The sequence below is a fragment of the Ranitomeya variabilis genome, chromosome 5 (genome assembly GCF_051348905.1).
Source record: "Ranitomeya variabilis isolate aRanVar5 chromosome 5, aRanVar5.hap1, whole genome shotgun sequence".
NCBI classification, from domain to species: domain Eukaryota; kingdom Metazoa; phylum Chordata; class Amphibia; order Anura; family Dendrobatidae; genus Ranitomeya; species Ranitomeya variabilis.
The window spans coordinates 675544818-675568308 of record NC_135236.1 but is presented as its reverse complement, the minus strand read 5'-3'; the positions used below and the strand labels follow the sequence as shown (position 1 = coordinate 675568308).

Sequence of the window (23491 nt, the reverse complement as noted above, 5' to 3'; positions counted from 1 at the left end):
TGGTCCGGTACGATGGGTGTCGCGGTCCGGGGCCTCCCATCTTCTTACAATGACGTCCTCTTCTTGCATTCACGCTCCGGCGCAGGTGTACTGATTTGCCCTGTTGAGGTCAGAGCAAGGTACTGTAGTGCGCAGGTGCTGGGCCCCTCTGACCTTTCCCGGCGCCTGCGCACTGCAGTACTTTGCTCTGCCCTCAACAGGGCAAATCAGTACGCCGGAGCCGGAGCCGTAGCGTGAATACAAGAAGAGGACATCATTGCACCCCCTTACATCTCCTCCCTCATTTCTGTCTATCGGCCTAGCCGACCGCTGCGCTCTGCAAACGACTTTCGACTAACCTCTGCACTAATCCGTACCTCCCACTCCCGACTCCAAGACTTCTCCCGTGCTGCGCCAATCCTCTGGAATGCTCTACCCCAAGATATTAGGACCATCCACAACTTGCATAGCTTTAGGCGCTCACTCAAAACTCATTTGTTCAGAGCGGCCTATCACGTTCCCTAATCAGTCATTTTATGTTTGTGTGTGTAGCCCATTCACTATCTCATCTACCCCCCACCCCCTGAAGATGGCTGGACCATCATTGTAAATACATCATTGTAAATACACACCTGTACTTTGTATCTCCCCACCTCATTGTAGATTGTAAGCTCTCACGAGCAGGGTCGTCTTATTTTGCTTTATTGCTGTATTGTTAACATTGTTACCTATGACTGTTGTGTTTGAAACTGTTAAACTGTAAAGCGCTGCGGAATATGTTGGCGCTATATAAATAAAGATTATTATTATTATTGTAAGAAGATGGGAGGCCCCGGAACCCGACGCCCATCGTACCGGACCGCAGCGGGACATCCCCGGGTGAGTATAATCTAATCTCTAATCTAACCTCTTTTTCTCACCTTCCAGGATACATCGGGGGCTTATATACAGCATTACAGAATGCATTATAGAATGCTGTAGATAAGCCCCTGATGCCAGTGGGCTCAGCTCACCCTCGATTTTGGGGTGACAGGTTTCCTTTAATGGAGAAGCCAATCACTTGTTTATTGAAGCAGGAGCTACATGAGAAAAGCACAGTATGGAGGTTATGAAGTGGTATATAGCAGGTTATGAGGATTCATGGAGGATATATAGTACTATGGGGCTATATAGCAGGATATGGGGGTATACAGCAGTATATGGGGGTTCATGGAGGATAATATAGCCATATGGGGGTATACAGCAGGATATGGGGGTTTAGGACACTATATGGAGTAATACAGGAGTATATTCAGGGCACACAGAACTATAGGCTCACATTGCGTTGGGGGAATCCGTTAACACACCCATTGCCATATATTATCCTAACGCATGTCAAAATCGGCATGCATTAGCGATGATGCGTTACTTTGTGACGCCCTCGCGAGCGCAGTCTACCACTTCAGGTAAGTTAGGTCTAATGCACAGCAAACGGACAAGTTAGCAATAGTGGTCTATGCACAGCGAACAAATGCCAAAGCAATGCTACCATGCATTAGCGCGATTGTAGAAAAAAAGATTTAGGGCATCCGTTAAATGGATGGCACTAACGCAATGTGAGCCTAGGGGTTCCATAATACATGGGGCACAAAATAGGATATGGAGGATTTAGAGATGTATACAGCGGGATGTGGGGGGTAATACAGCACTATGGCGGTTATACATTAGTATATGAATCCCGCTATATGGAGGGTAAACGTGATGGCCGTATTATAAGAAGTCATCATATAGCACTATATGGGCTTATAAAGCATAGCATGGATGCTATATGGCAGTACTTGGGCATAAACATAAACCCTAGTCCATGTCCTCATCATGTCCCGCCTTGACTGCTGCAACCTCCTGATCTGTGGCCTCCCCTCGAACACTCTCGCACCCCTCCAATCTATTCTAAACTCTGCTAATCCACCTGTCCCCCCGCTATTCCCCGGCCTCTCCCCTCTGTCAATCCCTTCACTGGCTCCCCATTGCCCAGAGACTCCAGTACAAAACCCTAACCATGACATACAAAGACATCCACAACTTGTCTCCTCCATACATCTGTGACCTCATCTCCCGGTACTTATCTGCACGCAACCTCCGATCCTCACAAGATCTCCTCTACCTACAATCACATACATGGTTTCTCCCGTGCATCCCTCCTACTCTGGAACTCTCTACCCCAACACATCAAACTCTTGCATACTGTGGAAACTTTCAAAAGGAACCTGAAGACCTATCTCTTCCGACAAGCCTACAACCTGCAGTATCCACCGATCCACCAAACTACTGCACAACCAGCTCCACCCTCACCAAAGCCATCCACAACCTGTCTCCTCCATACATCTGTGACCTCGTCTCCCGGTACTTACCTACATGCAAACGCCCGATCCTCACAAGATCTCCTTCTCTACTCCCCTCTTATCTCCTCTTCCCACAATCCCATACAAGACTTTTCCCGTGCTTCCCCCATACTCTGGAACTCTCTACCACAACATATCAGGCTCTCGCCTACCATCGAAACCTTCAAAAAGAGTCTGAAGACCCACCTCTTCCGGCAAGTCTACAACCTGCAGTAACCACCGATCGACCAAACCGCTGCACGACCAGCTCTATCCTCACCTATTGTATCCTCACCCATCCCTTGTAGATTGCAAGCCCTCACGGGCAGGGTCCTCTCTCCTGGACCAGTCTTGACTTGTATTGTTTAGGATTATTGTGCTTGTTTTTATTATGTACACCCCTCCTCACATGGAATAAATGGCGCTATGATAATAGAGGAATACACTAGTACATGGCAACATACAGCTCATTTTGGGGGTTTATATACATTGTATGGATGGGGAGTGGGAAGAAGCGCTATATGGGGGCTGTATATATTTGGATATCTCTCCCATATACACCATACTGTGCCACCACATGGGATATGAGGATGGTGCAGTAACATAGGGTCATACTGTAGTTCACTAATGCTACCACTAGGAGCAGCATCTGCCCACCATACTCATCTAATGCCCGGTGCCCATCACAGGTCACAAATATGAACGTGTGGTCACCTTACTGTGGGTTTATTACTCAGCACCTCCCACTACAGGACATGGAGGTTGGGGGAGAGGAGGGTGTAAGACCTGATTCTGGACCAGTAAGTGCCAGTCACAGCATGTTATAAACCACAGTCCCACTGTGACAACCCAATAGTGACAGGATTATACCCACTGCCTGACCTAACCATATCCTTTGTACACTGATGTCATACAGGAAAATATTGGCTATAAAATCTGTACGTCCAAAACAAACCCGAAATCAGCGGTGTCAGTTCTTGTGGGGACGGTGTGTGGATCTTACAGGATCATCAGCGCTCACTTGCCTTAATGAAAGATCCATTCAGTCTCCTTTTGTAGGATTGATCTATTCCTGCTACACTATCTAATCTTGGCCCTTATGAACTCAACCACACAAAATATCTTCAGTGCCATCATGTTGAATCTCACTTCTGTGCTATCGGGTAGTGATTCCACAGCATCTATTGCTGAACAACCATCTGTGCACACTGCCAAGTTATATTCAGCACAACCACACCGAATAAAGGAAGATAAAGACCCAGCCACGGCTCTGATGTTGGGACTGCAAAAACGGGAAGGGAAGCCTTACCCTAACCCTAACCCCAACTCTAGCCCTAACCCTAACTTTAGCCCCAACCCTAACCCTAATTTTAGCCCCAACCCTAACCCTAGCCCTGATTTTAGCCTCAACCCTAACCCTAATGGGAAAATGGAAATAAATACATTTTCTTTGTTTTATTATTTTTCCCTTACTAAGGGGATGTTAAAGGGTGGGATATTTACAATTTTTTTTTATTTTGATCACTGTGATAGGGTTTATCACAGTGACCAAAATGAACCAAAAGGAAAAATCTTTCTATTGTTGCCAGGTGCCTGCGGCCAGATCTCAGCGGGCACACTGCGCTTGTGCCCGCCATTTTTCCCTGATTAAGATGGCGGTACCCACCGGTGGAAGCAGGAGGGCCGAGGAGCGCCGGGAGACACTGGCAAGTAAGGGGGGAGGGGCGATCGGGGACCCTATTAATCTCTCTTCTGATGTGCGATCACATCAGAGTAGAGAGAAATTACATGGCACATCGGACTTTGTTTTTGCGGCCACTGCTACACTGTTAGTAGCGGCGATTGCAAAACCGCGTCGGTAAGAACCAACCCGAATTATGTTCTTTGGGGTCTCGGCTACCCCTGGCAGCCGAGACCTTGAGATCTGGCGAGTACCGCCGGCAGATCTCAGTGGGCGCATGTGCCCGCCATTTTTTCGTGTAAAGATGGCGACGCCCATGGGGGGAGGAAGCGGGAGGACCCATGGACATCGGGAGACACCCGTAAGTATCGAGGGGCGATCGGGGACCCTATTACTCTCTCCTCTGATGAGCGATCACATCAGAAGAGAGAGAAATTAAATGGCAAATCACGCTTTCCTTTTTTTTTTTTGCGGCCGCCGGAGACACATTGCAGGAGACAGACTTATGAAGTAGGCCCAATGTAATGTAATGCCCAATTCCCCAATGTGGGGTCCTTTATTTACTAAATAAACTAGTGCCATCACAGCCCCCGTACCCAAAAGTCACCGTACAGAGCACGTTCACCCTGGTGATCTAGTGGCAGTTAAAGAAGAGACATTGCTGGAGACAGAGTTACGAAGTAGGCCCAATGTAGTGGTGTGTGTCTCTGAGACTTGTAATGCAGTGCATGAGCTGCCAAACAATTCCCTAATGGGAGTAACTTTTTTAAAAATAGACTAGTGCCATTGCAGGCCCCTTGTCCAAACTTCACCGGCCTATAACAGTACTGAGCACGTTCACCTTGGTCATCTAGTGGCAGTTAAAGGACACATTGCAGAAGACAGAGTTAAGAAGTAGGCCCAATGTAATATAATGCCCAATTCCCCAATGTGGGGTCCTGTTTTTACTAAATGAAATAGTGCCTTCACAGCCCCCATGCCTAAAATTCACCGGCCTATAACAGTACAGAGCACGTTCACCCTGGTCATCTAGTGGTTCTGGATGATGAGGAAAAGGAGGAGAATAACAACAAACAGACCAAATCTAGAAGCGTATACCCATGTGTGGTTGTGAAGAGGTGCATGAGAATACACCTCCCCAAAAGAAAGAATGTTTTTGAGGTTATGTTTCGCTGTTTTCACTTGGTGGTGTACAGAAGTCTTTCCCAATCCAGCCCTTGTTCGTTTTTATAAGTCAGCCTGTCAGCATTTTCAGTTGACAGGTGGATGCGCTTATCTGTTATAATTCCACCAGCGGCATTAAAAACCCGCTCTCACAGAACACTAGCAGCAGGGCAGGCCAGGACCTCCAAGGCGTAGAGAGACGGTTCATGCCACGTGGTCCAGCTTGGATACCCAATAATTAAAAGGCACAGAGGAATCATGGAATACATTTGTACGATCTGCAAGGTACTCCCTTACCATCTTCACAAACATTGCACTTCTTGTGACAGCACCCCTTGCCTCTGTGCTGTCAAGATGGGAGGGTCTGAGAAAATTGTCACAGAACTTTGCCATTGTTCCCTTGCCTGAGCTGGATTGCACTTCTGTCTCTCTCGCTTGGACTCCTTGGTTATACAACAAACTCTGACGTCTGCTGCCAGCGTTCTCAAATGGGAATTTTCTAAGTAATTCCGCTACAAGGGCCCTCTGGTACTGCAAGATTTTAGTACACCTCTCTGCCTCTGGTAGAAGAGATTGAAAGTTCTCCTTGTAACGTGGGTCTAGAAGTGTCACCAACCAGTAATGAATGTCACCCAAAATTTTTATAATGCGAGGGTCACGTGAAAAGCGGTGCAACATAAAGTCAGCCATGCGTGCCAGACTGCTAACAGGCAAGACTTCCATGTCCTCACCAACAGGACGACTGACCATGCTGTCCTCCTCCTCCCTGTCCTCAGGCCATCCCCATTGAGCAAACGGTATGACAGCTATGTTTGAAGTACCGTCTATAGCGCATGAAAGTAGCTCCTGTTCTTCCTCCTCATTGCCTACCAATCCACGATGAGAAGACATGAGGCTGGGCTGAGTGTAATCCCCCTGTATGGTTCCTTGCTCCATGTCCTCGTGCTCTGCCTGCAATGCATCCTCTTTAATTGTGAGCAGAGAGGTTTTAAGAATGGTGATGCTAATTATGGCGTCATCGCTGCTCACCATCTTGGTGCAGTCCTCAAAGTTTTGGAGGATGGTGCATATGTCGGACATCCATGTCCACTCCTGAGGTCTTATGTGTGGAGTCTGAACTGAGTATCGATGGCCTTGTTGATGTTGGTAGTCAACAACTGCCCTCTTCTGCTCACAAAGCCTTTCCAACATAAGCAGCTTAGAGTTCCAGTGCGTGGGGACATCACACACCAGCGGCAAGGACGGCTGAAGCTGTAGCTGACTTTCTAAAATGGGCAGACAGATGGCGTACTTTCTCTAGCAGATCCGGCAGATCCAGGTAGCTTTTCAGAAAACGTTGAACCACAAGGTTAAGCACATGGGCCAAGCAAGGTACGTGTGTGAGCTCACCTTGCCTCACAGCAGCCACCAGGTTATGGCCATTGTCACACATGACCATGCCTGGCTGTAGGTTCAGCGGTGTCATCCAAACATCTGACTGCTCTTTCAGTGCTGTCCACAACTCTTCTGCATTGTGCGGTTTGTCACCTATGCAGATTAGCTTCAGCACTGCCTGTTGCCACTTGGCTGAGACAGTGCTGCAGTGCTTCCAGCTTCTGACTGATGTGTTGATTTCAGACATGGAAGATGAAGAGGAGGAGGAGGAGGAGGAGGTGCAGGAGCTGTAGACTGTGGGGGCCATCCTGATAGACGTAGGGCCAGCAATCCTCGGCGTGGGGAGGATGTGTTCCATCCCAATGTCCGACTGGGTCCCGAGCTTTCACTATGTTAACCCAGTGTGCCATCAGTGAGATGTACCGTCCCTGCCCACAAGCAATTGTCCACGGTTAGGTGGACTTTCCCTGTAACAGCATTGTTGAGGGCACGGGTAATGTTGTGGGACCACATGCTGGTGTAATGCCGCTACGGCACACCGGGAGAAATAGTGGCAACTGGGGACTGAGTACCTTGGGACGGCCTCCGCCATCAAGTTGCGGAAAGCTTCCGTCTAAATGAGCCTAAAAGGCAGCGTTTCTAGCGCAAGCAGAAGAGAAATATTAGAATTTAGGACTGTGGCCTGTGGGGCATTGGCGGGGTATTTCCGCATGCGTTGCGAAGACTGGGTTATAGACAACTGAAGGCTGTGCTCGGTCAAGGACGTTGACGGGCTTGATGATGGTGCTGCTTGACTGTGGGCTACAACAGGTGCAGGGCTAGAGCCCTTCTCATGTACAGCACCATGGAATTAATGGTGCTATATAAATAAACAATAATAATAATCTTCACATGCACGGTGTACTGGGGATTGGCTATATTCCTAGATCTGAATCTCATATTTATTTCCATATGTTCAAAAAAATAAGTGTGACACTTCAAAGTTCATGAACCAAGATAATCTAATATGGTGGACCACCACTAGATGAGAAGTGATTTCAACTATGATAAAATAAAGAATAATTTTATTAAATATCAACATATAAAAAGACGGGCAATAAAAACCTCGGGCAAAAAGAGGGGAGAGTCAAACAGCTAATAATGCAAAAGTAAAAAATGGTGAGGGGAGGCTACCTGATGTGAATCTGAAGAGGACAGTGTGAGCTTAGATGGTAGTAATATTCATAGCAAGCAGAAAATGTATAGCACATTTGCACTGAAGTTGCAATAAACTGATGCAAGGCTGCTATGTAGTATACCACAGCACTAACCTAGAAGGTAATAAACCCCACAATGGCTCAATAGAGTACAATGATATCAGTGTAGTCAGAAATGCTCTGCCCTGGTGCCACACTAAGAACCCCCCTCTTTTATTATTTTATATATATTATTTAATAAAATTGTTCTTTTTTTTATAATGGAGTTGGAATAACTTCTCATCTAATTGTGAGCCACCATATTAGATTGTTGGTTCCTGAATCTCACATTATCAGACCGGTGGAGCCAGATCTGTGACTAACATTCTGGCGGTAAATTCAAAATCCCCCAACAGTTCTGTCCTCGGCTTACATCTGAGGGGGAGAGGCTGGTGATCATCCTGTGCTGAGATAGCTGCAGTCTGTGGGATCTGGAAACATCGGGTACTAAAGGGTTAACGCTAAGTGTCTGAGGGGGAAGTGATCCTGTGCTGCCCATGGGCGGAGCCATAGCCTTACTGAGTGCTGATTGACTGACACTGAATATGAAATTCCCGCACAAAGGCTGATAGATTTCCTGCTCTTTGTTCTCAGTGTAACACATGGTGGCGGCTCCTACCAGACTGAGTAAATTAGGTATATTCCTCAAAACATGACTATTATACTGTTTGGGTGTGTACAACACTATATTGCATGTTTGTGTGGGTTTTCACACCCCCTATACAAGGCCATCTGCCTGGTGTGGTTATGTTCCCCATACCCCCTAGTGTTATGCAGAATCTCGGCCATATATTAAATCTGTACGTTCAGAACATCACAGTACAACCACATATAAAAAAAAAAAAAAACGCTATTTATATTCATTAATACCCCAATTATAATAAATTAGGGCGGTAGAGGGTCATAAGCAACAACATATTAGATCAGCTGGGTGTAGAAAATGGATAAGTCACTAATAAGAATCTTAAGGGAGACAATGTCTAACCCTTAGTGACCTTTCCTGACAGTGGAGGCTGGCACCCTAGTGATTCGATATGGCGGTGCCGCTTAATGATAGCTATCCCTACCTGACCCTCACTGGACTAACCTAAAATGCCTTCAATACCCAAATATAATGCTAAAGTGATAAACTTATAGATATAATCTGGCTGGGAAGTTTTGATCCGAAAGTGTCAGCCTAATGTTAGTAATAGATGGCTCATGTGTAAGTCTGGTGAGTTTGAGGAACCGAGAAGGAATGGATTGTTAATGTTCCAATCTGCAGTAAACAGGAGGATAGAGTAGGGAAAAGACAGAGAGCATCAGATTGGAGCTGCAAGATTATCGGCCATGGGATGTTAAGCATAGAACCAGGCTTAACCATAGTAAGATTCATACAGAAAAACAAATAACTTGACCATAGATTGTTAAAATATAACGGGGATCAGCATATCGAGATAGTGTAAAATAGCTGTATAAACGGCACCATAATGGGGTTCATATTATACAGATACAGCGGACCATAACACTATCAATCTCAATGTCTTAAATAGTGTGTACCAAATAGAATTAGCTGGAAACTGGCTACAGAAACCAATAATCAGAAGGTAGTATAGAAATGTTCTCATCTTTGTGTACAGCACCCTATCCCAATGCATTTCCCCCCTGCATATAAAAGGGGGTTTATCAGGGGATATATTTCAAGTAAAGCACAGGGCAGCAGGTGTCAGAATAGAATGCTGTGTGCGTTTAGCAAGTCTGGATCCTTTGTAGGCAATTCGGCCAGCCTCAAACAAGAAATTGGCTTAATTCATGGTTGGAAAATACAGAAAATCATACTAGAGATCAGCGGTGTCAGCTCTTGTGGTGACGGTGTGGGTGGCTCTTAGAAGAGCCTTTGGGTTGTGTAGATAGATGGATGGATTAGTGGCGATCACTTGCTCTTGCCTGACTTGCTGCTCACCTTGCTGCTTTCGGTCTTCTTGGGCAGCAGCACAGCCTGGATGTTGGGCAGGACGCCCCCCTGGGCGATGGTCACCCCACCCAGCAGCCTGTTCAGCTCCTCGTCATTGCGCACGGCCAGCTGCAGGTGTCGGGGGATGATGCGGGTCTTCTTGTTGTCCCGGGCGGCATTGCCGGCTAATTCCAAGATCTCAGCGGTCAGATACTCCAGCACAGCAGCCAGATACACCGGAGCACCGGCGCCCACCCTCTCAGCATAGTTACCCTTGCGGAGAAGTCTGTGCACACGACCAACCGGGAACTGCAGTCCTGCCCGGGATGAGCGGGTCTTGGCTTTAGCACGGGCCTTCCCTCCTTGTTTGCCGCGTCCAGACATCACTGAGCTCACAGATATCAGCAGACAGAAAAAAATCTTTTGTGTGTGGTGATTATGCCACCTCCTGCGCCTTTTATAACCTGCTGTTGCCCCGCCTCCTCTCCTGCCATTGGCTGAATCTGAAGTTACCAATGGAAACAAGACTTGCGGAAACACCAATGAGTTGCAGTGGGCGGAGATCATGACGTTTACATAGGTCACATGACTTTCTCATCCAATGGACCAACGATCTGACAGCATTGCTCATTTGCATGGCCGGTCTATAAATACGGCCGCTCTGGGAGGAGCAGGATCATTATTTCTTTCTCCAGTGAAGAGAACATTCTGCTCTCATCATGCCTGATCCTGCCAAGTCTGCACCAGCAGCCAAGAAGGGCTCCAAGAAAGCTGTGACCAAGACTCAGAAGAAGGATGGGAAGAAGCGGAGGAAGACCAGGAAGGAGAGCTATGCCATCTATGTGTACAAGGTGCTGAAGCAGGTCCACCCTGACACCGGCATCTCCTCCAAGGCCATGGGCATCATGAACTCCTTTGTCAATGACATCTTTGAGCGCATCGCAGGGGAAGCCTCCCGCCTGGCTCACTACAACAAGCGCTCCACCATCACCTCCCGGGAGATCCAGACCGCTGTGCGCCTGCTGCTGCCCGGAGAGCTGGCCAAGCACGCCGTGTCTGAGGGCACCAAGGCCGTCACCAAGTACACCAGCGCCAAGTGATCTGCTCCGTGCTCTGCACCCAGAACCCAAAGGCTCTTCTAAGAGCCACCCACCCCGTCTACATCAGAGCTGTGGATGCTTATCTGTGTCCTGCTGCACTGACCGGCATTGTAAGGACCTGCACAATATTCTCTACCACCAACATGGAAATGTGGCTTGAAATAGAGGGCAGAGTCGGGAATCACCTGGAGGCACCGAGCATGTGGGACTGGGGAAAGTGAGCAGCCATTGAAATTGCTGGATAGGTCGGGTGGAGGGGCAGAGTGAAATGGGGGAAAGAGAATGAATTCTGTTTTGTCCATGTTCAGTTTTAGAAAGCGAGTGGAAATGAATGAATAAGCAGACACATTGTGGGGTTTTGGTAAGTAAGGAGGTGAGGTCAGGTCTGGATAGGTAGATCTGCGTGTCATTGGCGTAGAGATGATACTGCAAACCGTGGGATTCTATAAGATGTCCCAGGCTCATATCTTCATGTGATCATGTATATTAAAAAAAGTATTACATACTGTATCTGCTTTCTTTGAAAACTTTCTTTGGCTGTGATCTAGTTCTAGGTCTGAATCTGTCACTAAGGGAGAAGCCGATCATTTGTCTATCACAAGAGATACATGAGCAAAGAACAGTATGGTGGTATAAAGCGCTATATGGGGGTTTATGGCACTACATGGAGGAATACAGGAGTGTATTCAGCAGGATATGAAGGGTATAGAGCAAGGCATGGAGAGTATATCGCTTTTTATGGAGGTATACAGCAAGATAATGTAGGGTATATAGCACTATATGGGGGTACACAGCACTATATGGGGGTTATACAGAGGATATAACCCTTGGCTTCCCTGACCAGGAATGTTCTCAGTGATTTCTCACGCTGCCATTGTTCACAGCAGGAGGTCATTCAGGTCTGTGACTAGATAAAAGCGAGAAAGTGACTGGAAAAAGTGCGGGAAATTCAAACTCCCCAACAGTTCTGTGCTCCGCCCACATGTGAGGAGAAGCCGCAGCTCCTGCTGCTGGGGGAGGGGCTGGTGATCGCCCGGTGCCCGGATGGCTGCAGTCTGCTCTGCGGGAGCTGGAAACATCGGGCACTAAAGAGTTAACACAAAGTGTCTGCGGGAAGTGACCCTGTGGGCGGAGCCATAGCCCTACTGAGTGCTGATTGGCTGAGCACTGAATATGAAATTCCCGCCTAACGGCTGAGAGTTTCTTTCCTCTTTGTTCTCGAATCTCCTCAGTGTAACACGTGGTATGATGGCGGCGGCTGCTGTGAGGCTGAGTGGATCTGGTAGGCACTATATGGCGTAATACAGGAGTATATTCAGGGCACTCAGGATTATGTCTATGGGGGCGGGTTTACCATAATACATGGGGCGCAGAATAGGATATGGAGGATTTAGAGATATATATATATATATATATATATCTCGGGATGTGGGGGTACAGCACTATGGCGGTTACACATCAGTATATGATCAGCGCTATATGGAGGGTAAACGTTAGGGCCGCAATGTAAGAAATCATACAGCACTATATGGGCTTATAAAGCATTGCATGGATGCTCTATGGCAGCACTTGGGCATAAATACAGAGGCAGAGACTACTACATGGTAACATACAGCTCATGATGGGGGGTGGGAAGCAGTATATGGGGGGTGTACATATTTGAATATCTCCCCCATACACACCACACTGTGTGGTCACATGGGATGTGAGGACAGTGCAGTAACACAGGGTCATGCTGCAGTGCACTAGTGCGGCCACCAGGAGCAGCATCTGCCCACAATACTAATCTAATGCCCTGTAATGTGGTCACCTTACTGTGTTTCTATTACCTCGTACTACAGGACGTGGAGGTTGGGGGAGAGGAGGGTACAGTTTCTTATCTTGGCCCCTATGCACTCAACCACACAAATAGTCTTAGGTGCCACCATGGTGAATCATTTGTGCTGTCAGGTAGTGGATGCCACAGCATCTATTGCTGAACATCCATTTGCACACTTCAGTACAACCACACCGAATTCAGGAAGATAAAGCCACAGCTCTGATATAGACGGGGTGGGTGGCTCTTAGAAGAGCCTTTGGGTTGTGGGTGCAGAGCACGGAGCAGATCACTTGGCGCTGGTGTACTTGGTGACGGCCTTGGTGCCCTCAGACACGGCATGCTTGGCCAGCTCTCCTGGAAGCAGCAGGCGCACAGCGGTCTGGATCTCCCGGGAGGTGATGGTGGAGCGCTTGTTGTAGTGAGCCAGGCGGGAGGCTTCCCCTGCAATGCGCTCAAAGATGTCATTGACAAAGGAGTTCATGATGCCCATGGCCTTGGAGGAGATGCCAGTGTCAGGGTGGACCTGCTTCAGCACCTTGTACACATAGATGGCATAGCTCTCCTTCCTGGTCTTCCTCCGCTTCTTACCATCCTTCTTCTGAGTCTTGGTCACAGCTTTCTTGGAGCCCTTCTTGGCTGCTGGTGCAGACTTGGCAGGATCAGGCATGATGATAGCAGAATGTTCTCTTCACTGGAAAAGAAAATAATGATCCTGCTCCTCCCAGAGCGGCCGTATTTATAGACCGGCCATGCAAATGAGCAATGCTGTTAGATCACTTTTCTATTTGGTGAGATAGTTATGTGACGTAATAATACCCACCCACTGCAGCTCATTGGAGCTTCCTCCAAATATTCTTTCCATTGGTGACTTCAGATTCAGCCAATGGCAGGAGAGGAGGCAGTAGGTTATAAAAGGCGCAGGAGACTGCACAGTCACCACACAATAGAGTTCTCTATCTGCTGATTACTGTGAGTGCAGTGATGTCTGGACGCGGCAAACAAGGAGGGAAGGCCCGTGCTAAAGCCAAGACCCGCTCATCCCGGGCAGGACTGCAGTTCCCGGTTGGTCGTGTGCACAGACTTCTCCGCAAGGGTAACTATGCTGAGAGGGTGGGCGCCGGTGCTCCGGTCTATCTGGCTGCTGTGCTGGAGTATCTGACCGCCGAGATCCTGGAATTAGCTGGCAATGCTGCCCGGGACAACAAGAAGACCCGCATCATCCCCCGACACCTGCAGCTGGCTGTGCGCAATGACGAGGAGCTGAACAGGCTGCTGGGTGGGGTGACCATCGCCCAGGGGGGCGTCCTGCCCAACATCCAGGCCGTGCTGCTGCCCAAGAAGACCGAGAGCAGCAAGGTGAGCAGCAAGTCAGGCAAGAGCAAGTGATCGCCACTAATCCCATCTATCTACACAACCCAAAGGCTCTTCTAAGAGCCACCCACACCGTCACCATAAGAGCTGATGCTGCTGATCTCTGAGAATACTAATGTATATGACAGAAAATCCATCGTAGTCCCCCAGCAGCACAGCACTGGGGGGTATAAACTATCAAAATATATATTCTGTATTGTGGTGTATGTTCCTGATGCTTCTATTTTTCACCCATGTTACTCTGCTACATAATAGAGCTTTATCCCATTTAGAACTGTACCATCCATACACCTTGTTGTAGACTCCTCATAGTGTTCTGTACCCACAAAGCTGATAAAGTGGTAGAAAAAGATGAGCTCGCCTGTGTATCCCATCAGTATCCCATGGAGAACCAGGAGCGATCCTCAGGTCAGTGCTCAGTCTCCGGGAAAATCACAATTCCTTCATCAAAAGTGAATTAAACTTTGTATATGAGTGCGAATACCATCATAGGAACGTAGTGACACGGGGTCGGATATTACGTGGTTCTAAATTGATGTAAATCAGTGTGAACAGTCTAATATCCAATAAAATCACATAGCGGGACACTGAATGTCAGCGCTATAGAAGTGAAATTATCACTATTACAGGGACACCTCCTTATAGTGCTATATACTCCCTATTTGAGGGGTACACGTCGCTATATAGGTTATTACAGCTGTTTATTCCCCAAAATGTTCTGTGCACCCCCATATATAGTGCATTAACATCTGTTAGGCTACGTTCACACTAGCGTTGTGCGCCGCTGCGTCGGCGACGCAACGCACACAAAAACGCGGCAAAACGCACGCAAAAACGCTGCGTTTTGCGACGCATGCGTCGGTTTTTGCCGAAAATCGGACGCAAGAAAAATGCAACTTGTTGCGTTTTCTTGGTCCGACGCTTGCGGCAAAAAAGACGCATGTGTGGCACAACGCAACAAAAAAACACATGCGTCCCCCATGTTAAGTATAGGGGGCGCATGACGCATGCGTCGCCGACGCAAACCCGACGCACATTAGCTTAACGCTAATGTGAACGTAGCCTTAACTGCTGTATTACCCTCTGTACTGTTAGTAAACACCTCCAGATAGAGCTCTGCAGAGCAATATGATGCGGCCACCCTCATAAAACAGTACAATATGCTCTACACACAGCGCTGTATACCCCCAAACTGTGCAAAACATCGCGCTATAGTGCTGAATACATTGTGTATATAGATGAGCTAGGCAGAGCCGCCGCCATGACACCACGTGAGGGGACCGAAGAGCGGTAGAAACTCTCAGCCGTTGGGCGGGAATTTCATATTCAGCTCTCAGCCAATCAGTACTCAGTAGGGCTACGGCTCCGCCCACAGGGTCACTTCCCCGCAGACACTTAGTGTTAACCCTTTAGTGCCCGATGTTTCCAGCTCCCGCAGAGCAGACTGCAGCCATCCGGGCACCGGGCGATCACCAGCCCCTCCCCCAGCAGCAGGAGCTGCGGCTTCTCCTCACATGTGGGCGGAGCACAGAACTGGTGGGGAGTTTGAATTTCCCGCACTTTTTCCTGTCATTTTCCCGCTTTTATCGCGAGGACGTTACATCTAGTCACAGACCTAAGTGACCTCCTGCTGGGAACAATGGTGGCGTGAGAAATCACTGAGATCATCCCTGATCAGGGGAGCCAAGGGTTATATCCTCCTTTTACCTCCATATTCTGCTGTATACCTCCATATAATGTTATATACTCTCCATATTCTGCTGTATACCCCCATATAGTGCTATATACCCTCCATATCCTGCTGTATACCTCCATATAATGTTATATACTCTCCATATTCTGCTGTATACCCCCATATAGTGGTATATACCCTCCATATCCTGCTGTATACCTCCATATAGTGCTATATTCCCTCCATAACCTGCTGTATACCCTCATATAGTGCTATATACATGATATATACTCTCCATATCCCGCTCTATACCCCCATATAGTGCTATGTACTCTCTGTATGCTGCTGTATATCCCCATATAGTGCTATATACTCTCCATATCCTCCTGTATACCCCCATATAGTGCTGTATATCCTCAATATCATGCTGTGTGCCTCCATTATAGTGCTTTATACTCTCCATACTGTTCTTTGCTCATGTATCTCGGCGGCAGCTCCGGTTGCAATAAACAAGTGATCGGCTTCTTCTCTATTAAAGGGAACCTGTCCTCCGCCGGGGGTACCATCGTTTCTGTCCAGGCTTATTTCATGAGTTTTATTTTTATAAATTTATGTTGAAGCATGGTTGAAAAGCAATGTCTGACTTAAATTTGTTCATTTTCATAGATCTTTAATTTATTATTACTTTTGTCAGATTCAAGTTGTTTATGTGGGTTTTTCTGTCATTAAACGAGGGGGACCAACAATTTTTCCCACGTCTGTATATTATGTCCCACATCCTAGATATCACTGAATGAAATATTCCAGTTGTAAATCTTTATTCATTACATAGTGGAATGCGTTGAGAACAGTAAAACCTAAAAATGATCAATGTAAATCACAACTAATACCCCACGGAGGTCTGGAGTTTGATTTTGAGCATCATTTTCTAAGTGGAAAATGAAGTTACAGGCTGATTCAAATTCAGTGGAAATGCCTCAAGACAAGGAAATGATGCTCAGTAGTGTGTGTGTGGCCTCCATGTGCCTGTATGACCTCCCTACAAAGCATGGGCATGCTCCTGATGAGGTGGCGGATGGTTTCCCTGTAAAAGGGGTCCCCCCCGTAAGCAGCAGGTTGCCTCCAAATCCCACCACAAGGGTCCCCCCCAATAGCCAGCAGCAGGTCACCCTCCCAAATCACACCACAAGCAGGTCGCCCTCAAATCCCACCACAGGGGTCCCCCTAATAGCCTGCAGCAGATCGCCCCCCCAAAATCCCAGCACCAGCAGGTCGCCAACCCACAAAAAGGGTCCATCCCGTAAGCAGAGGGTCACCCCCAAATCCCACCACAGGGGGCCCTCAATATCCAGCAGCAGGTCACCCCCTCCAAACCCCACACGCAGGTCGTCCCCAAAATCCCACCACAGGGATCCCCCAATAGCCAGCAGCAGGTCGCCCCCCCCCCACTAAAAAAGGTCCACCCCGTGAGCAAGTCACCCCCAAAGCCCACCACAGGGGTGCCCCCAATAGCCAGCAGCAGGTCACCCCCCAAAACCCTACCACATGCAGGTCACCCCCAAATACCACCACAGGGATCCCCCCCAATAGCCAGCAGCAGGTCACCTCCAAGGTTCACCACAAAGTTCCCCCCAATAGCCAGCAGCAAGAAGGTCACCCACCCCACCAAGCAGGTCACCCCCACTAAAAGTGGCCCCCCGTAAGCAAGTCACCCCAAATCCCACTACAGGGGTCCCCCCCAAACCCCATCACAAGCAGGTCGCCCCCCACATCTCACCACAAGCAAGTCCCCCAATAGCCAGCAGCAGGTCGCCCCCCAAAACCCCACAAGCAGGTTGCCTTCAAATTCCACCACAGAGGTCCCCCCAATAGCCTGCAGCAGGTCGCCACCTACATCCCACCACAAGCAGGTTGCCCCCCACATCCCACCACAAGCAGGTTGCCCCCCACAAGGTCGCCCCCCCTAAACCCCATCACAAGCAGGTCACCCCAAATCCCACCACAAGGATCCCCCAATAGCCAGCAGCAGGTTGCACCCCCAATTCCCACCACAGGGATCCCCCCCAATAGCCAGCAGCAGGTCACCCACCCCAAACCCCACCACATGCAGGTTGCCCCCAAAACCGAGCAGCAGATCGTACATTTTTCACCCTGAAACCACTAACCTCTATGCGCCATGACGTGCTGCTTCGCGCTTTGCTAAAAGAGAACACGCCCATGATGTGAACTAAGAGCACGCCCATAACACGTGACGGAAATTATGTCACACCTGGAAGGAACCCATACAGTCTAGCATTTACCCTGAATGCAGCGCCCACAGTAGGGCGCCTCAGGTATGTATTGTGGAGGGAGTGCAGGTGCGGGATTCCTGGGCTGTAACTGACGCTGATAGGAGGGGGTATTACAATTAAGACAGGGGGCAGGGAAGAAATCATTAAAGAAGTTGTCCACTACCATAACTTTTTTTTTTCATAAATCTTGCTATTATGTGCCACTGAAAACATCCACTGTGTTTAATTTAGCAATATTACCTTTTATTATGCTGTAGCAGCACATCTTCAGTGCTGGATCCAGCTCTCATGGGGTTAATCGACAACTTCCTTTCTCCTGACTTATTGTGCTCTAATACTTAAAAGTTCCTTGATGCATTGCACTGGCCTCTAAGCCTGAACCTACCACATCCACTCCAAAACACACTGGGGGGGGGGGGGGGTGACAGATTCCCTTTAGTGACAATGTGGGATTCAGACCTTGAAATAGATCAGCCTTTAGTTCAACATTGATTAGGAGCCTCCGCCAGTCTGGGGAGCGAAGGGTGAGTAATAAAAAAACTTCTGATCAGAAAAATGAGAAACTGCTGAAAATATCGCTAAGTACTGAAAGAGTAGAAAAGTTTATTAATATAAATCACCAAAATAAATTATACAGACAAGTCATCACAAAAGATTTTTTTGCAGGAAACGACACCAAAGCGCCACAGTACCTCCGCACTCTATCTCTTATTGCTGAATATAACAGATATATTTCACAAGTAAAGTGCAAAGTGCAACATCAGCATTGTGTATAGGCGACATAACCATGAACCCCATAATTAAGTACTACCAATAATGCACGTAACTATATCTTACTGGGGGTGGAATGCTCACCTAGGACAGAGATGCAGGAGTCCCGGACCGGGTGCAGGTGCCCCGACGCGCGTTTCGCAGGTGAAAAGACCCGCTTTTTCAATAAATCCCATCCACTGTGCTTCTAATGTAGAATGCAGGGCAGGTGAACTGCGCCCAAAATGCTGCTTTTCCTGATCGTGGGCACGTACCCCTACTCTCACTTATCCACATGGTAATCAAGTAATTATAGTGTCCTAACAGGTCCTTGCTGTCCCCACTGCTCCCAATACAGATCCTGGAGGTCCCCACTGCTCCCAATACAGATCATTGAGGTCCCCACTGCTCCCAATACAGATCATTGAGGTCCCCACTGCTCCCAATACAGATCATTGAGGTCCCCACTGCTCCCAATACAGATCATTGAGGTCCCCACTGCTCCCAATACAGATCATTGAGGTCCCCACTGCTCCCAATACAGATCATTGAGGTCCCCACTGCTCCCAATACAGATCATTGAGGTCCCCACTGCTCCCAATACAGATCATTGAGGTCCCCACTGCTCCCAATACAGATCATTGAGGTCCCCACTGCTCCCAATACAGATCATTGAGGTCCCCACTGCTCCCAATACAGATCATTGAGGTCCCCACTGCTCCCAATACAGATCATTGAGGTCCCCACTGCTCCCAATACAGATCATTGAGGTCCCCACTGCTCCCAATACAGATCATTGAGGTCCCCACTGCTCCCAATACAGATCATTGAGGTCCCCACTGCTCCCAATACAGATCATTGAGGTCCCCACTGCTCCCAAAACAGATCATTGAGGTCCCCACTGCTCCCAATACAGATCATTGAGGTCCCCACTGCTCCCAAAACAGATAATTGCGGTTCTTCCCACTCTTGACTATTACATTTAGAGAATGTACAATTTACAACACATTTGTTTCCCGTCTTAACTAGTTCTTCTCCCACCTGCAGAGTCTTTATACCCAGCTTCTTGAGCGTTGCTACAAGGCTGTTGTGTGGTTCAGTATAATCAGTCCAGATATATCACATCAGCCACATTACCACCATCCAGATTGGCACTTACCTTCTAGAAACCCAACGTCTGGTTTAGGCACAACTTATCTTTCATAAACCCATAATGATGCTGTTATTTTTTGCAGTTTTGTTTTGCAGGTCATCTTTGCAATGCGAGTCTATTCAGCCGTACAGACAAGCAGCCAAAGCTCTGATGTAGACAGGGTGGGTGGCTCTTAGAAGAGCCTTTGGCTTGTGGGTGCAGAGCACGGAGCAGATCACTTGGCGCTGGTGTACTTGGTGACGGCCTTGGTGCCCTCAGACACGGCGTGCTTGGCCAGCTCTCCGGGCAGCAGCAGGCGCACAGCGGTCTGGATCTCCCGGGAGGTGATGGTGGAGCGCTTGTTGTAGTGAGCCAGGCGGGAGGCTTCCCCTGCAATGCGCTCAAAGATGTCGTTGACAAAGGAGTTCATGATGCCCATGGCCTTGGAGGAGATGCCGGTGTCAGGGTGGACCTGCTTCAGCACCTTGTACACATAGATGGCATAGCTCTCCTTCCTGGTCTTCCTCCGCTTCTTCCCATCCTTCTTCTGAGTCTTGGTCACAGCTTTCTTGGAGCCCTTCTTGGCTGCTGGTGCAGACTTGGCAGGATCAGGCATGATGAGAGCAGAATGTTCTCTTCACTGGAGAAAAAAATAATTATCCTGCTCCTCCCAGAGCGGCCGTATTTATAGACCGGCCATGCAAATGAGCAATGCTGTCAGATCACTGTTCTATTGGGTGAGAATATCATGTGACCAATGTACCATGTAATGATCTCCACCCTCTGCAGCTCATTGGTGTTTCCACAAGTCTTGTTTCCATTGGTGACTTCAGATTCAGCCAATGGCAGGAGAGGAGGCGGGGCAGCAGCAGGTTATAAAAGGTGCAGCCTGCAACACTCCCCACACAATAGAGTTCTCTATCTGCTGATAACTGTGAGTGCAGTGATGTCTGGACGCGGCAAACAAGGAGGGAAGGCCCGTGCTAAAGCCAAGACCCGTTCATCCCGGGCAGGACTGCAGTTCCCAGTTGGTCGTGTGCACCGGCTTCTCCGCAAGGGTAACTATGCTGAGAGGGTGGGCGCTGGTGCTCCGGTCTATCTGGCTGCTGTGCTGGAGTATCTGACTGCTGAGATCCTGGAATTAGCCGGCAATGCTGCCCGGGACAACAAGAAGACCCGCATCATCCCCCGACACCTGCAGCTGGCCGTGCGCAATGATGAGGAGCTGAACAGGCTGCTGGGTGGGGTGACCATCGCCCAGGGGGGCGTCCTGCCCAACATCCAGGCTGTGCTGCTGCCCAAGAAGACCGAGAGCAGCAAGAAGAGCAAGTAAGCGACACTGACCCCGTATCATCCACACAACCCAAAGGCTCTTCTAAGAGCCACCCACCCCGTCACCACAAGAGCTGACGCCGCTGATCTCTGGTGTGATGATCTGTTATATGGCAGAGATTCTGTATTGCATTAGAGTATACAGGCGCTGTAGTTGCACCCGGCAGTGGGTATAAAATGTCACTACTTGGTAGGTACAGTGGGGACTGATGGTTTATAACCTGCTGTGACTGGCACTTACTGGTCCGGTATCAGGCCTTACACAATCATCTCCCCCAACCTCCATGTCTTGTAGTGCAAGGTGCTTTATGACCTGTGATGGGCTTCATGCATTAGAGGAGTATTGTGGGCAGGTGCTGGTCCTGGTGGCAGCACGAGTGCACTGCAGTATGACCCTATGTTACTGCACCGTCCCCACATCCCATGTGGCGGCACAGTGTGGTGCATATGGGGGAGATATCCAAATATATACATATTATTGTGCTGTATTCTACCATGTAGTGCTATGTACCTCTCTAGGGCCCATATGCCAAGATTCAGACTTAATTCCTGTGTATGATGTGGTCTATGACCAAATAAACAAATATACCCTACATAAATAATAATCTTAATTTTTATAAAGCGCTAACCTATTCTGCAGCGCTTTACAGTTTGCACACATTATCATCGCTGTTCCCGTTGGGGCTCACAATCTAAATTCCCTATCAGTATGTCTTTGGAATGTGGGAGGAAACCGGAGAACCCGGATGAAACCCACGCAAACGCGGGGAGAACATACAAACTCCTTGCAGATGTTGTCCTTGGTGGGATTTGAGCCCAGGACTCCAGCGCTGCACTGCTAACTACTGAGCCAACGTGCTGCCCCTCACATATCCTGCTATGTACCACCATATGGTACACTATACCCTCCATATCCTGCTATGTACCCCCAGAGAGCACCGTGTACCTGTAAATAATTACGTGGATGCAACAGCATTTAAGATAGGGACACATCGATAAATTAACCATCAAAAATTTGATGAACACAAGAATTAAGTGGCGTCTACTGCACAATATATAGAATAAAGGAAACGGTGGAAGGACACTATACAATAGAATACATAAAAACAGGACTACAGAATAACACAATTCTTAACACACATTATTGTTCTATTTAAAATAAAATATTGTCAGTGATGTCTTGATCTTACCTAACATCTTAACCTGCGGTGCGTCATTATCAGGCCCGTCACTACAAACCCTAGTAGAGGCCTATGATACCACACTAATCGGCAGTAAATCACTTATCGATGAGTCACTTTGCTCAAACATTACGCTAGCTGCCTTCGACCCCTGAAGCACGTCCCCATTTGCCTGTGTACCATATGTCTACTCTGGAAGTCACAGATCACACAAGCGTCCCTCTTTAATGGCCTGGTCGTCTGGTTCTGCTCCTTCAGTTCGGATCTCTCGCTTCCGATTCTGGTTGCTTCACTTGATTTGGCGCCCGTGCAGATGCCGACTCTTCCCCTTCACTGCACTCCTGGGCCTTTTATAATTATGAACTGCACCACTGCTGTCAGGTGACCTGGTGTCTCTTTCTATCTCTTCCCCTCAGGAATCAGGTACTTCGTTATGCAGTTCCTGCTGATGTAACACTTTTCACTTTTTCTTGTCCTATAATCTTTGGTCAGTAGATGACGGCGGACATATATTAACCCCTTAATGACTGAGCCACTTTGTACGTTAATGACCTAGCCTATTTTTTCAAATCTGACCAGTGTCACTTTATGTAGAAATAACTCTTAAAAGCTTTAATCTATCCCAGTGATTCTGTTTTTTTTTCGTGACATATTGTTCTTCATGGTATTTGTAAATCTTGGTCGATATTATTTGCGTTTTATTTATGAAAATATTGAAAATTTTTTAAAACATTTGAATATTTCAAACTTTGAATTTGAGGTCACCTTCAGTAGCTGTTACAGACACGTGTCTCACATCTTGTTCAATTTCCACATTACAGTCAATATCTCTAGTATCCTTTTCTACACAATCATTGTTGTATTTTTCTGACACAAACTTGTGAAATACATCAACTAACTGTAAAATATTGTTCAATTTCTTTTTTTTTAACTAAAGGACAGCAGCTTAGAATCTAACTTTAGATTTTCCATTTCACATTCTGCATTTAAGATGAGCCATAAAACTTCTAAGTTAGACTCATCTAAAGATATAAATCTCATTCTATTTTTTTATAGAAAAATAAGTAATTACATCCATTTTTTTCTTACCTTGAAATACCTCAACTCGTAGTTCCTT

At 47.8% G+C, this 23491-nt stretch overlaps 7 protein-coding genes across 7 annotated transcripts in view; 4 read left to right on the top strand and 3 right to left on the bottom strand.

Moving 5' to 3' along the window:
• The window catches only part of LOC143777006 (E3 ubiquitin/ISG15 ligase TRIM25-like), a 334722-nt gene that overhangs the window by 246867 nt on the left and 64364 nt on the right, over positions 1 to 23491 (top strand). The window lies entirely within an intron of this gene.
• On the bottom strand, positions 9693 to 10138 carry LOC143774084 (histone H2A.J-like). The gene has a single exon (XM_077261380.1). It carries the CDS (start codon positions 10108 to 10110, stop codon positions 9706 to 9708), a length of 405 nt encoding a protein of 134 aa, XP_077117495.1. The 5' UTR covers positions 10111 to 10138; the 3' UTR covers positions 9693 to 9705.
• LOC143774083 (histone H2B 1.1-like) lies at positions 10424 to 10849 on the top strand. Its single transcript, XM_077261379.1, has one exon. It carries the CDS (start codon positions 10446 to 10448, stop codon positions 10824 to 10826), a length of 381 nt encoding a protein of 126 aa, XP_077117494.1. The 5' UTR covers positions 10424 to 10445; the 3' UTR covers positions 10827 to 10849.
• LOC143774082 (histone H2B 1.1-like) lies at positions 12921 to 13364 on the bottom strand. The gene has a single exon (XM_077261378.1). It carries the CDS (start codon positions 13310 to 13312, stop codon positions 12932 to 12934), a length of 381 nt encoding a protein of 126 aa, XP_077117493.1. The 5' UTR covers positions 13313 to 13364; the 3' UTR covers positions 12921 to 12931.
• LOC143774081 (histone H2A.J-like) lies at positions 13581 to 14095 on the top strand. Its single transcript, XM_077261377.1, has one exon. It carries the CDS (start codon positions 13627 to 13629, stop codon positions 14029 to 14031), a length of 405 nt encoding a protein of 134 aa, XP_077117492.1. The 5' UTR covers positions 13581 to 13626; the 3' UTR covers positions 14032 to 14095.
• On the bottom strand, positions 20074 to 20490 carry LOC143774080 (histone H2B 1.1-like). The gene has a single exon (XM_077261375.1). The coding sequence runs from the start codon at positions 20475 to 20477 to the stop codon at positions 20097 to 20099; it is 381 nt and encodes a 126-aa protein (XP_077117490.1). The 5' UTR covers positions 20478 to 20490; the 3' UTR covers positions 20074 to 20096.
• LOC143774079 (histone H2A type 1-like) lies at positions 20808 to 21248 on the top strand. Its single transcript, XM_077261374.1, has one exon. The coding sequence runs from the start codon at positions 20808 to 20810 to the stop codon at positions 21192 to 21194; it is 387 nt and encodes a 128-aa protein (XP_077117489.1). The 3' UTR covers positions 21195 to 21248.

What these genes read in the sequence shown, in the direction of transcription:
- LOC143774083 (XM_077261379.1), top strand. Translation starts at nt 10,446, where the DNA reads ATGCCTGATCCTGCCAAGTCTGCACCAGCAGCCAAGAAGGGCTCCAAG.
- LOC143774081 (XM_077261377.1), top strand. Translation starts at nt 13,627, where the DNA reads ATGTCTGGACGCGGCAAACAAGGAGGGAAGGCCCGTGCTAAAGCCAAG.
- LOC143774084 (XM_077261380.1), bottom strand. Translation starts at nt 10,110, where the DNA reads ATGTCTGGACGCGGCAAACAAGGAGGGAAGGCCCGTGCTAAAGCCAAG.
- LOC143774082 (XM_077261378.1), bottom strand. Translation starts at nt 13,312, where the DNA reads ATGCCTGATCCTGCCAAGTCTGCACCAGCAGCCAAGAAGGGCTCCAAG.
- LOC143774079 (XM_077261374.1), top strand. Translation starts at nt 20,808, where the DNA reads ATGTCTGGACGCGGCAAACAAGGAGGGAAGGCCCGTGCTAAAGCCAAG.
- LOC143774080 (XM_077261375.1), bottom strand. Translation starts at nt 20,477, where the DNA reads ATGCCTGATCCTGCCAAGTCTGCACCAGCAGCCAAGAAGGGCTCCAAG.